Source organism: Drosophila albomicans, chromosome X (assembly GCF_009650485.2).
Source record: "Drosophila albomicans strain 15112-1751.03 chromosome X, ASM965048v2, whole genome shotgun sequence".
Classification (NCBI taxonomy): Eukaryota; Metazoa; Arthropoda; class Insecta; order Diptera; family Drosophilidae; genus Drosophila; species Drosophila albomicans.
The window spans coordinates 7125523-7143329 of record NC_047627.2 but is presented as its reverse complement, the minus strand read 5'-3'; the positions used below and the strand labels follow the sequence as shown (position 1 = coordinate 7143329).

The 17807-nt window shown below is 38.0% G+C and overlaps 1 protein-coding gene across 1 annotated transcript in view; it reads left to right on the top strand.

The window, feature by feature from the left end:
* LOC117572125 (putative uncharacterized protein DDB_G0271606) overlaps positions 1 to 17569 on the top strand; it is a 61486-nt gene extending 43917 nt beyond the window's left edge. Inside the window, exons 2-4 of the mRNA XM_034254756.2 lie at positions 6676 to 6878; positions 9056 to 10502; positions 15740 to 17569. Coding sequence (XP_034110647.1) covers positions 6676 to 6878; positions 9056 to 10502; positions 15740 to 17436 — 3347 coding nt within the window. The 3' untranslated portion in view covers positions 17437 to 17569. The remainder of the gene's footprint in view (positions 1 to 6675; positions 6879 to 9055; positions 10503 to 15739) is intronic.
* The last annotated feature ends 238 nt before the right edge of the window (positions 17570 to 17807 follow it).

Genomic DNA, 17807 nt, shown 5'->3' with positions numbered 1-17807 from the left:
TGGCACAATTTAGCTGAAAATTTTGTGGGTCGCGTGCCGAGCGAAAAAGGGAGCGAGAAAAAGAGAGGGTAGATTGCAGAGTGCAGAGAATGCTAGCGGACATTTATGTGCGCCATATTTGATTTTTCCTTTTTTTCCATTTTTTTTTTTTTGTGCTTTGTTCGCTCCGCATCTCCGTTTACCATGGCCCAACTTTTATATATTTTTTTTGTTTGAGTTAGTAACGCTAATGTACAAAGAAATGCATGCATTTTTTTTCTTTGGGTTGCGATCTCAACTTATTTTTTGTGGGCTTGTGCTTCTAAGTAAATTCTTGGCAAAAAAAAATGGTAATAAAACTTTATGCAAATGTGTGTCAGGCCAACTTTGGCACCCAGCCTCGAGTTTATACACTTTACGTATACTTAATGTGTGCAACTCTTTTAAATACATACAAAGTATTCTTTTCAGTTGCCAAAATATACAAATTTAAGGGTATTTCATCTTATTAATTTTAGCTTAAATTGCATATGAGTATTAATGTTTTTGCTAAGAATAAATTGCAACATTTTCACCCGCTGTTGAACTCCATTTTAGTTGCCTCATTTACTGCGCATAAATTTTCTCCTGAAGTGATTTAAGACCAAATATATTAACGGAACTGAACAAACCAAACAGGCATCGACTTGTGTGAAAAAGAACAAATTGCAATTCAAGCAAAAAAAACTTAATGAATATTATAATTTTAGCTATCGACTCAAAAAGCACAGCAGGTAAAATAAGTAAACTTCATCAGCGATTTGTTCACTTACTGCGACAGTGGCGCCATCTAGCGCACGCTAGCACAACACAGTGGCGCATTTAAATGGCTTTTCATGTTCAATCCTCTAGTGGGAAGCACAATAGAGTATTTGGTATTCGTGTCATGGAAATGGTTGCTTATTTACCAGCTCAATCCTGGCCAATCAATTATACGCTCGTTTCGCCATTCACCTTTTAACAGGATACAAGTACAACACACACTCACACACATATATATTGTATATATGTATGTATGTACATATATAGCATGTCTGTGTGCGTGTGGCTGGCCTCGTCCGCATGTTTGGCATTTAAATTTATTTAGTGCATAGTCGGCAGTGAGACAACAATGGCGACCACAAAACCCACTAAAGTCTAATTAAAATGTCCGCAACCGTAACAATGCGAACGTTGTTGTTGTTCATCTTGTTGCTGTTCTTGTTGTCTGCTGTTCTCGTTGTTTGTTATTGTTGCTGCTCGTGCTGTTGCTGCTGCTGCTGCTGATGCGACAACAGACTCTGCCACTCGACTCATCAGCAACAGCAACCCGATTCTCTACTCGTCAGCAGACAGACAAAAAGTGCTGCGGCACTTTGTCGTCTCAGCATTTAAATGATTCAATTCTATTTGAAATTTGCTCGAAATGCTTTTTAAAATGCATTTCATGTTTGTACGAATTTTCCAACCCCTCCCCCTTCCCCTTCCCCTTCCACTGCCTCTGCGTCAACATTTGTGCCTGTTGTTTGACCTTGAACCTGCCACAATATTTTTGTTTGTAAGCCAACTTCATGTTGACATTTACCTTAAAGACTTTATCACGTTTCATTTCGTTATTTTTCTTTTTTTTTTTTGGTTTTTGGAGCATGTCACGAGTCGTATGCGTAATGTCGCTAGACTGTCGTAAAGAATATGACGCTATGTTTTGTCAATAAAACAGCAACTGCGCTATGAATCATCATCGTTTTTCTTTTTTTTGTGTGGCCAACTAAATAAAGTATACGCAAGTTATAACCAACAAAAAAAAAGTGACGCAAATTGCGTATACGTAATAAGTGTGTCAATTGCGGCAGCTTAAGGCAAACTTGTATTTACTTTAGAATGTCAAACAGTTCAATCTTAGAACGTGAAGCATAATAGAAATTTACAATTTAAAATTTTCCTTCGAAAAATATTAATTATTTGAATTTTTTAATACACAATTTATCTTGCAATAAAAAGTACATTTTTATAATAAAACGCCCATTAAGAAAGTTTATTTTAATCAAACCACGACTCAAGCATTTAAAATGAGAAATTCATTTTATATTGCTTACAGCAAAACATATGAAAAATTTGCATCAAATTTAAAACTTTTGTAACACTGAAAAGTCAAATAAAATATAACCACAAATAATTTGATTGAACTTTGAGAAACGATTCGTCATACATTTTGTAGCATACTTTTCAGCGTATGTGGAACTTTTTTAATTTTCAGAATAGACAGAATTTCAAAAATAGTCAAGCCGACATTTACGACTGAATAAAGCAATAATAAATATAATTTGGTACATTTTTGCTTACATTTTTCACTTCTGGTATTAAACAAAATTTAAATTTATTACCAAAATTGACCGCTAGCAAAGTGTCTAACAAATTATATTTAGAATTGCCACACTTGACAGAACTTGACAAATTATCAGAATAAAATACCTATTCTAAACTTTTGCATAGTAAATTTTATGTCTTCAAGTCGATTAAATTGAAGATCAACACAGAGTCGCAACGTTTGCCATTGGACGCTTTATATTGATGAGTTTATATTGCTTAACGAGTTGTCTGTCGAGTTTAACTAGCCTGAATACGTGTCTAACAAACGCTGTGGAGCAAACACAATAGTGGATGGAGTAAAACAAATTACTCAGTTGACTGCACATAATTATGGCAAAGTGCGGCAGATAATGTTGCAAGCTGCAAGCTTGGAGCTTCTCCATTCTCCACTCTACACTCTATAGTTTATGCACATTCCTCTTTCTCTGCGTGCTCGTTTCCATTCTCTGTCTCTCTCTGTCTCGTATGTAGACGGTCTTTTAATAGAGGACGGGATTGTGCGCCAAAAGTCAACAGGCCATAGTGGGTTAATTAACAGCGACAGACCGTTGGCTTCGTCTATCCATTTCCATCACTATCATCACGCGCTTCACTCTCGCTCTTCCACTCGCTGTGTGTCTGTCGCGACTGAAGTGGGGGAAAAAGTCAATGGAGAAAGAGGGAGAGAGGGAGAGAGCGAGAGAAGGAAGGCAACTGTTGGCAACTATCGTGTTGCTATTAATTAGCCTAAACTGTAGGCACGACGGATGTTGTCGGATGTTGAAGTGGACGAAGGGAGGGCACAAGCAAAGGGGGAGGGGGGAGGGGATAGCGAGTGTTGCGCAAGCGGGCGCACAACTTGTGCTACTAAAATATGCAACATGCTCATTACAAGCATAATAATTAAACTCCAGAGTGCTACAACATTCAAATATGCAAGAGAGATGCACGCGGCAGCTGGGAGAGAGCTTTGAAGGTGATGGAGAGGGGGGGCAACGTGGTCAGGGGGTCAGTTTGTTTACGCGCCTTTGTATGACATGAACAGACATAAGCAAACACACACACACGCACACCGAGAGAGATACATTGTTGTAGCGAGTGTGCTGAGTGTGTTGGTATTTTATGCCAAGGCTATGCAATGGATTTGTGTTGTTTGCCTCTGAAGCTGAAGAAAAACAAGCAGAGAACGTGCCGTGCCGAGTCGAGCCCAAAGCCACAGACCATCCTCCCTCCACCCTCCACCCTTCTGTCCCTCTGCTATCCCCCCTAGACTGCTGGCAACATCATCAGCTGTGGATCTAGCGCCAACGTTTGGGCTCCCAACGCACGCGCTGCGTGCAAATTAATGCGACATTTATTCATTATGGCATGAAGCAGCTGGACAGACAGACAAGCGAGGGAGGCATGGCGTGGTGGGGCGTGGCGTTGTGCTCGCTATATCCACTTGACAGCTGGGCAACAAGACCAAAGCGAAGCGAAACGAAACGAAACGATAACCTCAATGCAGCGCTCAACTGACGCAACGGGGCAAACTTTGCTGCTTCTGCTGCTGCTGCTGCTGCTGCTGAGGCAGATTGCGTCTCCGTAACGTGTCGCCACAAAGCGCCGCCGAAACATAAAAAGCATTTGCGTGATTTTATTTCCAAAGATTTCCTTTTTTTTCGTTTTGTTTTTTTTTTTTCGTCGCTTGTCCCTGCGGGACTGTTGGATCGCTCTACCCCATGGCAGACAGGCAACGCATGTGTGTGTGTGTGTCTGTGTGTCGTTGGTTAATTTAATAACAGTAAAAAGAATTTAATTAGTTGCTACGCATACAATTTCCATAATTCTATGACTATTCAACAACAACTGTGCTCATCTATCTACTCTCTACTTAACTCCGACAGCAGCAGTAATAACAAAATTGTTTATAAACAAGAAAGAAGACAACAGCCTTTTCAGTATACCGAAAAATACTGAAATATACCAAAGGCTGTATTAGTTGTATAAGTATATCACTACATTCAAAATATACTATAGAATACAAAATATACAAAAGACCCGACAGCAGCAGGGATATCTAAATTATATATAATGTAATATTAATTAAAGAACCATTAGTTATATGATAAAAATAAAATTAAATAAAAAAAAACATATGGGTAATTCCAAAACGGAATTTGTCCCGTGCGAGACTCTTTACATTGAAAATAACATAAACTGAAACAATTTTGAAAATAAGAAAAGTTTATTTTTATAGCTCTAGATAAGTACTTTAATCAGAGCTAAAAATGGTTTTGGAATTTTTTACTGTTTTGTTTTCTGTTGTGATAATTGCAAAAATTAACCAATTCGTACGCAAAATCAAAAAATGAACGAAATTATATATTTTATCGGAAAACAGATCAAGTTCCTAAAATCAATCTTAGCTCTAAATATAGTGCTTATCTAGAGCTTTAAGAATAACATTCACTTATTTTTAAAATTGTTTCAGTTTATGTTATTTTCACTGCAGTGCACTGTAAAAGTCTCGCACGGGACAAAATTTCGCCATGGAATTACCCATATAAGAAAAACAATATTACAATATACCAAAGGCTATATATCGATATACTATAGAGTAGAAATATATACCAGCTAGTCAATCACAGAAATCAATTATTGTTGTTAAAATATACCGAATTAATATACCGAAAAAATACTGAAATATACCAAAGGCTTTATTTGGCACCTCGATATACTTCTACATGCAAAATACACCATAGAGTGTAAAATATATCAGATTATCAACCAAAGATCTTGAAACTCGACAATGCTTTATAATTTTTGTTAAAATATACCAAATTAATATACCAAAAATAATGGAATAAATCAAAAGGATACATTTTCAGTACACTATTATGTTCAAACTATACCATAGAGTACAAGATTAATGTATGATTTACCTTTAGAACCTTTGATTATACAATCAACAAAAGCCGTATACATTAAAATTTGTATATTTAATTTTTCACAATGAAATCACAAGGAGAGTACCCATTCGTTTCTGTTCATTAATATTAACAAACAATCAATAAACAATCACAATTTACTTAAAATATTAAAGCTCAATTTAGGTTGACGAGTTTATTTAGATATTTGGCAATTCCAATGTAAACCTTTTTGCCAGTCAAAAGTTTATTTTTATATTTTATCTGCAATTTGATTGCATTTAATCTTTGGCAACAATAACAATATCAAAGCAAAGAATAAGAACACTAAACTGCAAAGAAAAAAAAACGGATTTTCAACAACTGTATATAGTAGAATTAATGTAACGAATGAAAATCCCTATAATTTAAGTTTTGTGAGCAATTAAAACAGTTTGATATCAAAATTGATATTGCATTTTGTCGTTGTTGCTGGACAGTGTAATCATTTGCCTTTTACTACTCTCTCAAATGAGTGCTTGAACCCAGCATTGCAAATAGCCTCAAATGCTGCTGGCACAATTGAACAATATAAACACACACACACACATACACAAACAGACACACACACACATACAGTCTTATACAGTGGCAAACAACTAAGCATGTCAAATTTGCGCCAAAACTAATAAATTTTTATCTGAGGTCAATCTATATGCAGATGTTGTCTGCTGCTCTGGACCATGTCTGTATGCAGATCATTGCCAAGCGTTTCACTCGCAATTTAAGATGGCTTTTATCGTTCCAGACACACACACACACATAGAATTTTGCCATTTTATTTTAATCTTGCATACAGCAAAAAGACTTCAAGCTACTTGTGTGTGTGTGTTAGTTCCCCAAATGGCAGTTCAGTCAATGACGACGCATAAAGGAATCACACATACACTTCAGCACACAAACACACACACACACACGTACACACACATACATACTTCCATACACCCCGACACAAAATACATATGTAGATGATGCTGACTTCTTGCTGAATTCTTGTCTATTCAACTATGACTAAAACCCTATTTTTTTCAGGTCATGCTTGCATTTACAATACACACACACCCTTACATGTATACATGAGTGTGTGAGTGTGTGTGCTGCATATTTGAATGGACTTGCAGCATATTCGCAAAAGTGCAAGTCAATTCCAGCAGCTTACTTTTATTTAAGTAAAAATCTAAGGCAAATTCTTACAACAATTTCGCTTTGTTCTCATCCATCTCAATTGACAATGTACTTGAGCAGTCCTCCTCCGCCTCCTGACCTTCTCCTACACTCAACACACACACACACACACACACACACACATGAACACATTATATAGTATATATATTTTTCGACGATTTCTTACTTCATCCTCTTCTTTTCTTTTTGCTTGTAGATTTCAATTTGCAAGCAGAGGCCAGCATACCGGAGGACATATTTGACCAGCATGATGGCGACTTGGGCGAGGATGCGGCCACCCAGCTGCAATATGTGGAGCCTGCGGATGCGGATGCTACTGCTACCGCTGCTGCTGATGATGACGATGGCGATGGCGATGGCGACGGCATCGATGTTGACGAATCCGAGGCGGCTGATATTGTGAGTATTATACGAGTGGACTCGATGTGCAGCAGCTGCTGTTGCTGTTGCTGTGGTTGCTGTAAGTCAGCAAGTGTTTCTTTCGAATGAGGTCACTTCTATTGAATAAGAGGGCCACGCCTCCTACGCCCCCACTCTTAAACACACAGATGGGCAAATAAAAAAGGCACAAGAGCAAAAGCAACGCATTGAAATGTCACACACAATGCGTTTGGGGGGCCCAAGTCAAATTATTCCACTGAATGAAGTCTTTAAATATTCAGCATGCGTTTCTCTCTCTCTCTCTTTTTTCTCTTCTTTTTTTTTAAGGCCAGTTGCGACCTGTGCTGTTGCGGGGTCAGTGTTTTCATGGCAACATAGCTTGGCTTTTATGTCCTCGAACATCAGCTAAGCGATCAAGCTTTAGTTTAATATATTTCTAGCGGCGTTTTCAGTTGAAGAGCTTCAAAGAACTAGGAGAAGTAGGGTCATACTTAGACTTTGGGAAGATGCAAACAAATGTAGAGAAAATTTGACTTATAAACATTTCAAGACGTGCGCATAATCTCAATTTCGATAAAATAGAATTCTAGTTCATAAACAAAACTAGCCAAAAATGTGAGGAATAATTAATTTATTCGCAACCAACATTGAGTTTAGGAATATTTAATAATATGTAAGAAAGCTAGTCGAGTGTGCTCGATTGTGAGATACACGCTAGCCATTTTCAATAAAACAAATATACCGAAAATATACCGCAAATATACTAAAATATACCAAAGACCATATTTGGTATATCGATATCGTACTACATTCAAAATTCTACAAATATACAAAAAATATACCGTAAATGTACCGAAAATATACAGAATATCATATTTGGTATATCGATATTATTCTACACTTAAAATATACCATAGAGTGAAAAATATACTAGATTTTCAGCCAAAACAACTAAGGCACGTTGTAAGTAGCCGTTTTTTGCCTTACAAATGTGTTACTTAAATACATAACTTCAGACAAACAGACGGACATCACAATTATAATATATATACTTTATAGGCCCGGAGCTGACTCTTTTTGCCAATTGCTTTTTTGTGTAGGTATTTAATTAAGCAAAGAAAATTTCAGAAGTAGTCCAAAGTAAATAAAATTAATTGATGCTTTGAAAGCGTGAGCCTAACTTTAGAATATATAAAATATCATAGGTAAACTAAATTGTGTGTAATATTTGTGTGTATTAATTATTGTGTTATTTCTTAAGTTCGAAGAGAAAAGATCTCAATTTTACCTTTCCATCAACACAATCGAATAGCCAATATTTAGATATTTACATTTAGTAACTAACAGAATATTATCTGAAGGAGTATATTCTAAAAGAGTATTTTCTAAATAAAATAGAGCAAATGATCTGCTGCGTTTATTGCAATTGCTCTGCAATTGTGTTTTGAAATGGGTTTAAATAGTTGGGACTTTGAAGTACCAAAGAGAAGTGCAGAAGTGCAGCAACTGAAATCGAAAATGTCACCTAGGTACACAGGTGTGTGTGGTTCCCTAAAGTCTCCAGCTGATGTTCCCAGGTGAACACTGCAAAGTGTTCATCTATGTAGAGCAAGAATTTGCAGTTGCAAAGTTTTCGGCAAGAATTGCCATAGCACTTGGACTTAATGGTTTGGACAAATGCAATCTCTTAGACAGCGAATGTGAGTGCGAGTGAGTGCTAGAGTGAATACTCGCTTGACTGCCACGTTCGCATCTAATCAGCGCTGTGCAGTCGCCTTTTTGTTGTTCGGCTCAAGACGGACGAAACTTGCCTCTCACTCTGTGTGTTTGCGTTTTTTTTTTTTTTTTTTGTATTGTGTCGCACATGTGTCTAACTGAGTAACTAAGTATCACGGTGCGCCTTTCATTCAGTCGTTGCCTCGCTTGGCTTTATTGTTTTTCCTGCTGCTGCTGCAGCAGCTTCCCAAGTGAGTCTCTCGTAAGTATATGTATATATTACGTATACGTAACGTACACATAACTATGTATGCAGCATTTTCTGGTAACGGCTGCTGCCGCGCTGCATTTGGGAATGAGTTGCGGAATGGCAACGGAGCTGGGATTGAGACTGGGATTGGGAATGGGAATGGGAATGGAATGGCTTTTATTGTCTTTACGTTCGTCTCGCATTGTACGCTTTGCTTGTTTTCTTGCAGATACTTGAATCTCAAAGGCCCACTTCAAGGAATTTCACTGTTTACCTAGCCAAAGATGGCAAAGCAGTCAAGAAGAAATACCAAAACAACAACAACAGCAACAACAACAATAACAGTAACAATAAAAACCACTACAACTACAAATTGAAAAACAATAAAGAGAACACGTTGCCGAAGAGAGTTGCTCAAGATGAAGATGAAGATGAAGAAGAGACAGCAGCCAAATCCACTTCCGGTGACAACAACAACAACAACAGGCAACCGAATGAGCAGGACAAAGTAAGCGTAGATGGAGATGAAGACACGGACATGGACATGGACATGGAAATGGCAGAGGAAGATGAGGACAATGTGGAGCATGAGACGTCGAAGCCGAAGCCGAACGCGAACTTTGGCAGCAAAAGTTTTGCGTATAAAAAATTTAAGAACATGCACGAACAGCAAAATCAACAGAAGCAAAAGGAGCAGCAGCTGAAGCAGCAGCGGCAGGCAAATGCCAACAGTCCAAGCCAAAGGAGTCGAAATGGCGATGGGAAACAACAGCAGCTGGAGCGGCAAAGGGAAATGGAACGAGAAAGGGAGAGAGAAAGGGAACGTGAACGTGAACGTGAACGACAACGAGAGCAACAGCAGCAACAAGAGCAGCTGTTTGATTCTATTGAAATATTAAATGAACGAAAATTTAATAAAGCGTCGGGCCAATCAACGTTGCAAGCGGCTGCTGCTGTTGCTGCTGCTGCTTCTAAGGATGTGGTCGCTGGCGAGGACATTATGGCAATCGGCGATATTGAGGACAATTTTGGTAATGATGAAGTATTGGCGGAAAACATTAAGTCCACAATTGACAATGATGAATCAGCAAAGGAGACAACCACAGCAACTTCCACCACCACCACCACAACAACAGCAGCAACAACAACAACAACAACAGCAGCAGCAAGAACAACAACAACAGCAGCAACATCAAGCACCACAGCAGCAAGCACAGAGCTCAACTTGGACTCAGGTTACATTGGACACAAGAAGAAGCGACACGGCCAAGCTTGGGGCAGCAGCAGATACTATGACAAGGACAACTACAGCATAGGCCGTGTACAGCAGCAACAGCAACAGCAACAGCAGAAGGAGCAACAGCACAAGCAGACGTTACTCGAGTCAGATTCCATTTTAGATTCCAGCTCCGATGTGGGCGAGTTGCATTACTATGATGGCAGAGCGGCAGAGTTGGCAAAAACTCTCGACAGCAAATCGCATGCCAATTACTTGAGTGGCTATTTTGCTCGCACAATCAATGAAACCAAACAAGATGAGGACGACGACAACGACGACGATGACGAAGGAGAAGGTGAAGGCGAAAGCGAAGCTGTGGTAGTCGGAGAATATGCGGAAGCGCAGCAGTTGCCACAACTCGAAACGGAATCGGAATCTGCATTGCGTTATCATCCGGGTAAGTTATTTCGGTATTTTTCCTGTAGCTTCTTGTACAACAGTCAAATGCCTGCGTAATAGATACACAGCCCACGATAACGTATACGCACCGTAAGCCACAGACTAAACACCGACCAAAAAAAAAAAGGGACTGCGACAGCAAAGCACAGTAAAGAATCTGGCACACAGTCAAAATTGAAACACACACACACACACACGCAGACCGAGAATATGAGAAATGCCAAGATGCCGCACAGTGGGCCGAAAATAAACAACAACAAACAACGCAAGAATGAATTTTTAAAACAAACTAACAAAATGGAAATTCCATATTTTTAAAGACAACAAATAATTCATTTGCCTTTAAATATTCATTTCGTTTCGATTGCAAGTTTGTAACTGGAATTTTTGTTGATTGTGTTCAATTACAAGTCAATTTAAAAGTCATTAAAAATTGTTTAATAAATTCTGCGTTCAGTTTTATCAAGCTTTAAAGATTCACTTGTTTTATCATTGAAATTAATCAAATAAAAACATTCTTGTTACTAGTAAAAGAAATATTCATTTATATTTTTAACATATTTATATATTATATATCATTATTTATTTTAAAATTCGATAGTTTAATTTAAGCAACGAAATAAATGACAACTTTTTTATTATTAGTAAAATAAATATTCATTTATATTGAAACTTATTATATTATATATTTTCAAATTCGATAATTTAATTCATGCTAAGAAACAAATGAAAACTTGTTTACTATTAGTGAGAAAAATATTGATTTCTTTATTCAAATTATTATTTAGATTATTTTAAAATTCGTTAATATAATTCTAGCAATGAAAAAAATATAAATTTTTGTTCCGAACTCAGAACTTTTTTCACGAAATATGCAAACATAGTCTTCAACATTTTCGCCATACTATTTGCTATAGGCTCAAACGCACTGTAATCTGTAACTCATTGTAACTGACCGACTTCCCAGCTAGCTGTCAAAAAAAAGATTCTCAATAATTAACGGAACACCTTTTCAACACAAGCTATAAAATTGCGCACACAAAATATAAATTCAATGAAGACATATTCTGGGAAATCTATTCGATGTCTAAGTTAATTTTAGATGTCTTTATAAAATAAATCGACGTCCCTTTGATTCCAGGAACTGAATTCAACTGGCTAGACAATAAATGTGAAATGCTTTACTTTTTTTAAATTTGCAAGAAATCGTTTATAAATTGAACTAAACTACGAGACAATTTCAAACGATAGAAATTGAAATCAGTCTATGAAATTTGTAAGCCCCAGAAAATGTAATTGTGGGATCGATTTTATATTGCAGTGCAGTGACAAAACAATATGCAATATGCGGTAATTGTTGGTCAGAAATCCACAAAGTAAAATTCGCTTAGGGCATTTTGTGGGACTCGGAAGCCACTGTAGGTTACGGACTTTGACTTGGTTTCCCTTAACAAACTTTTTAGACCTGTTCACTTTTTGCGAAAAAGTGGAAAAGGTCTATTCACTTTGTCAGCATTTTAAGTTCTAATTTTAAAAAGTGCTATTGTAATGAAAATGCGAAACTAACATATATAAATGGTTTTGCCATTACTCACCTTCACTTATTTTCAATTTAAAGTTTATTTAACGCCTTCACTTTAGTTCCACTCACAAAATTGCATACTTATACTTTTACACTTATAATAACAAAACAAAAAAGAAAAAAACACACACACACATGCACTAATTTAACTCTTATACTGACTGATATTTGCACACTTTTACACTTATAATCAGCAAACGAAAAAAAAACACACACACACAAACGTATAAGACTGGCTCTTGTATCTACATTGCACTTCTATGCAGACACGCACAACAGAGAAGGGATTAGAATAGGCTCAAATTATATTCCCACTCACTCACACCAACACTATTTCGAACTTGCAGCATCAATCGCGCGTGAGAGCGAGACAACAAGAGACACCGCGTCACTTTTTGCATTTTCACAGAAAAAAAATCACTTAAATATCAACAGCGCATTTAATCGAATAATAAAAGGCGCAATAGGTAACAAAACAATGCTTTTGCACATGAATTGAAGATTTAACGATATTTACGTAATTTAAAAGCCACTTGACGCGAATTAAAATGAAAATGTTGCGCAGATCAAATGCACTGTGCGTTCGTCTGTGGCATACTAGCTGATGTTTTTTGGTACAATTGCATTCTTCCTCTTGCTAAACTGCAAGGCGCATTTTAGTACTTTCGGTACTTTTGTACAATTTTGGGAAGCAAGAGTACAATGCGCAGCAAATGTACAATGATGAAGAGGACAAAGGCAAGTGCGTGCAAGCGAGAGAGCGCTAGACGATTGTCAAAGCAAACGTTCGCTGATCGTGTCTGACACACGCACTCACCTAAGATAGTACATACATAGATATTTGTCTGTTTCTTACTTCTGGAAGTTGGTGGCGTGATATTTTGTTGTTGTGGTTAAGCTCTTACTCAAAGAAGCAATTGAGCGAAAGAGAGCAAATGAGTGAATTAATATGTGTGTAACGTAAAGACAATTATGTTTATATACTCTATTATGAATATTTTGTTACAAGTAAAACACTTTAGCAAATGTGAACAGGTCTCCTACAGTCAGTTCGTAACTGTAACTTTCTTACTTGTTTGTTTTTGATTTCGGTCAGCTGAGCAGCGCACTAAGCTGGACAAGGGGGAGGAAGGGCGAAGCGGTAAACTCTGGTTGCTGGTTGCTGCAAGGGACTTTGACTGTGGACCGTAAATTGAAAATATGTTAGGCAAACCCCAATTGAATGCAGTCAGCCCCGCGACCCCGCTACCCGAGGGCGTTGCACACACACACACACACAAAATTTCTACAGCAACCGAAAAACTGAAAAACCAAAAAACCCAAAAAAAAAAAACACGAAAACGAAAATGAAAATGAAAAGTCTCTTTAATGTGTGAGTGCAAATGTGAGTTTTGGCCAGTTTTGGCTCAGCTTAGTCTCTCGCATGTGGCCTTAATTAGTTTATGGGCTTTACAGAACTTATGCAAATTCGGACAGAAATCAAACGGAATGAGCTTTAGCGCCCGACCGAGCAACAAAAGTCCCACGGGCCAAACATTTTATTACAACAGTTTTGTTGTGTGAGATTCTTATTCTTCTTGGCTCTGTTTTTTTTTTTTTTTTTTTGGTTGTGGTTTTTTTGCCCTGAAGCAATAAAGCCAACAAAATGGCAAATATTGTATAACTTGGGCTCTGAGCCGGCCGAACGACCGACCAAATAGAACATGTCTCGAGGATTTCAGCACCGCCTCCCCTCGCTTCGCCCCGCCCCTAACATCAGTCGCAACAACAACAACAACAAAAAAAGAGAATGAACTTCGCACTGCATTCGTTCGTAGTGGAGGAGGCGTCTCTGCTACGTGCCTAGACTGCCTGAGGTCCTCTGCTTGGCCGCATCTCTTAAGCCAGTCTGAGACGATACGTTATACGACTGTGTCGGTGTATTGATGTACGAGTGTACGAGTGTGTGAGTGTGTGTGTGCGTGTGTGTGGCTGCCTGCGCTCTGAAGGCCGATCCACAAGTTATTCACTGTTGGATTATATATATCATAATAAAGTATGTTAAGTATTTTACTAGTATATATAATACTTCATAATACAGTATATTAATATAGTTATATGGTATATTATATAGAATAGAATATTATTATACAATATTTAATTATATCAGTATATACATAATGTACTAAATTACAATATAGTATATTATACTTACTAGTATAATTCTATATTGGAGAAATATTATTTTTAGACACAATCCATTTAAAAGTTTCAGTTACAACACATGTTTTTGTTTGTTTTTTTTTTTTTTGGTTAAATACTTATAAAATTATAATTTTATTATTACTATTTTAAATTTTTTAAATATGTACATAAACATTTTTATTAGCTTCAAATTCAATATTATTATTTTATTACCATAAACGATTTTTTGTACTCAATAAACAATAATAAATCATTGGATTTGGATTATGTTTAATATTAAATATTTATTCTTTTATGTATATTTTTATTAAGCTATTCTATATTTTTAATAATATTTAGTAATTTTTACCGCATAATGAAATTCCATAACGATAATGACAATTTATTATAATATTTGGTATTTTTTCTTTATCACATGTTTTGATAAAAATATTAAAAAATAAAAAAAAAGGAATTTAGAACAGTCTTTTAACAAACATAAAATTATTTAATTTTCTTTTTCTTCATGCTTACAATATTTAAAATATTATTAAAATTGAAAGTAAATTTGTGACTAATTTGAAATTTTTGCATTTCCTTTTCCGGTTACAAGATTGTAATATCAAATATAGGTATATCTTTTTTTATTACATTTTTATATCGTTTAACTTTCAACAATATATTAATTTAATTCTCTTTTCAGTACTTTATGTAGATTCGATTATTTTTGATTTTTGAAAATCTAATTATTAACTTCTCCTTCAAATAATATGTTTAGATTCTATATATTTTGAACTTTTAAATATATATATTTGATTATTTGTATTTTCAATACTTTATACTTATATTTGTTATAACTAATGGAAATATATTCATTTATTTCTCTTTTAAATAATTTATTTGGATTCTATATTGGTCTTAACTTTTGAAAATACATTTATTTAGAGATCTTTATATAGAATATATATATTTTTAACATTTTTATCAATTTATTTAATTTGCTTTTCAACAATTTATTTGGATTCTATATTCTTAAACTTTAAGAAATATAATTATTTGGCTCTCTTTTGAATTATTATTCGAAATAACTTACTTAAGGACATTTTCCAAAACTGTTCGAACGCCCCTCGCTGTCACTGTGCGCTGGCTTGACCAAGTTCCTTATGGCAATGTTGCCGCACTTTTATGCACAATCAAATGAAATGAATTGTGGCCTTATGGGCAACGGATTTTGTGGTCTTAGATGAGGGTCACAGCATCAGCAGCAGCAACAGCAACAGCAACAAAGAGTACATGATGAACAACAAGAGCAACAACAAATACGATGGCGATTTGTTGTCCTCGGGCCTAATAGAAATCTATTACTTCCGAGCGAGCGCATCGTGCCAAGACTCACAAAATTCCTCCAAGCTAAAGCTGAAACTGTAACTGAAACTTTTCCTTTTTTTCTTTTTTTTTTTTCTTTTTTTGGTTGTACCAATTCTTTGCAGATGTGGCAAGCACAACGGCATCGCCGTCGGCCTTCGAGCGCTTTAAGGCGCTGCGTCGCAGCAATCGCCGCAACGGACACAAGATGCACAAAAAGCGCTACAAGGACTATCTGAAGCACAGTCCGACGGTGACTCCTAAATATGCACTCAAGTTGCGCAAGGATCGCGAGCATCGCGAACGCGAACGTCAGCGACAACAGCAGCAGCAACAGCAGCAGCAACACGATGAACAGCAGCAACATGCGGCGCCAATCTTTGCGCTTGGCTTGCGACCGCAGCGAGCGACAGCGAAACCCTTCTACGAGGGTCAGGTGAACTATTACGATCACCAGGACGAACCGCAGGAGCAACAGCAGCAGCTGCAGCCACAACTTGGCCACGATGTGGACAGTCATCATACGGAAATGGAGCGACTGATTGCCAACGACAATGGCAATTGGTATCGTCGGATCAGTCCAGTGTTGCGCAACGGTGTGAAGACCACAAGCAACGAGCAACAGTTGCTGCTGCATCAGCCACAGTCGAAGCATCATCATCATCATCATCAGCATCACTTGAAGCATCATCATCATCAGCATCAGCATCAGCATCACAATCATCATCAGCATCAGCATTATCAAAAGCATTTGCAGCGCCAACGACAACCGAATCCGTATCAACGCAAAGCCTTGGCCCAGCCAGCCACGCCCCCAACCACACCCCTGGCGCCACTGCCGCCACCCAAACAGCAGCTGGGACATCAGATAACCGAACTGGAGCAACTCGAGCGCTACTACGCCAAGTGGCCGCATCTGGCACGCGTTCAATTCCAGGTGTACGACGAACACTATCGCGAATCGCATCCGGAACTCTATGCGGACTACGAGGCGGATGAGGACTATGAGACGGCCGCTGAGCTCGAGGAGGCGCAGCAGGATCATGGCGAGGAGGCGCTCCTCCCGCCGTACATCAAGAAGTACAATCGACGCAACAAGCAGCTGCTCAATCTGCTCGAAGGCACTTTACCGCCGCCGACGCCGACGCAACTGCTGCCGATTCGCCTGGACGATGAGTATGTGAAGCAGAAGCGACGCCGTTATCAGCAGCGATACGAAGATCTTTTCGCCCAGCAGCGCAGCACGAGCACCACGAGCAGCAGCAGCAGCAGCAGCGCATCGCCAACAGCAGCATCAGCAGTAACAGCAACATCTTCGGTGACTTCGCTCGTTGTTGGCAATCAGTTGCCCGAGGAGGACAAACAAGTGGAGGATGCCATCAACAATTATTACGAGGCAAACGCAGCGAGTAAAGTGGCAACGGAAGCGGCGCCAAAAGCGGCGCTCTTCAAGCTTCCACTCTATCCGGCCATTGCGGGCAGCTTCCTCGGCACGCCGCGCAGTCGCAGCGCACAATTTGTGGCGAATGTCGCCGGACGTGGACAGCAAAGCAGCTGGCCTGGAGTTGAGAGCAACACTTCAGCGCCGCCTTCAGCCGCAGCAGCTGCATCGCCGCCTGCCGCATCGCCTCTCAACTCGTTTGTCTATCATCGTGTTGTGGATGGTGTGGGATCATCATCATCCTCATCATCATCATCGACGGCGACCAGCTCGAGTCGCAAGCAGCGGCTGCCATTTGTGGCCATCACTGATCGGCGGCTGGACAGCTTGAGCTCGCGGCACAAAGACTTTGAGCAATCGAATCACTATCCGTTGCCTTAAACAGCCAAGCAGCGATTATTCTATATACATATATAATTATTTTTTTTTTTTGGGCATGAAACATATCAACAACAACAGCAGCAGAAAAGTAGAACAAAAAGCGATGTGCAACCCCCAAAAAAAGAAAAGAAAACTTAATTATAAACGTAACTTAGATCTAAATTTTTGTGTAGACGCTTTTCAATTCGATTTTGAGTTGTAAATTTTCAACACACACAGAAAGTAGTGAAAAAAAAAAACAAAAAAACAAAAAACAAAAAAGTGAAAACACTTTAGCGATAATTTTGACACTTTTGTTTCCCAAAAAACATAAACAAAATATAAAGCGTAAACGAGATATATAGGCAAGTAACAATAAAAACGAAGAAAAA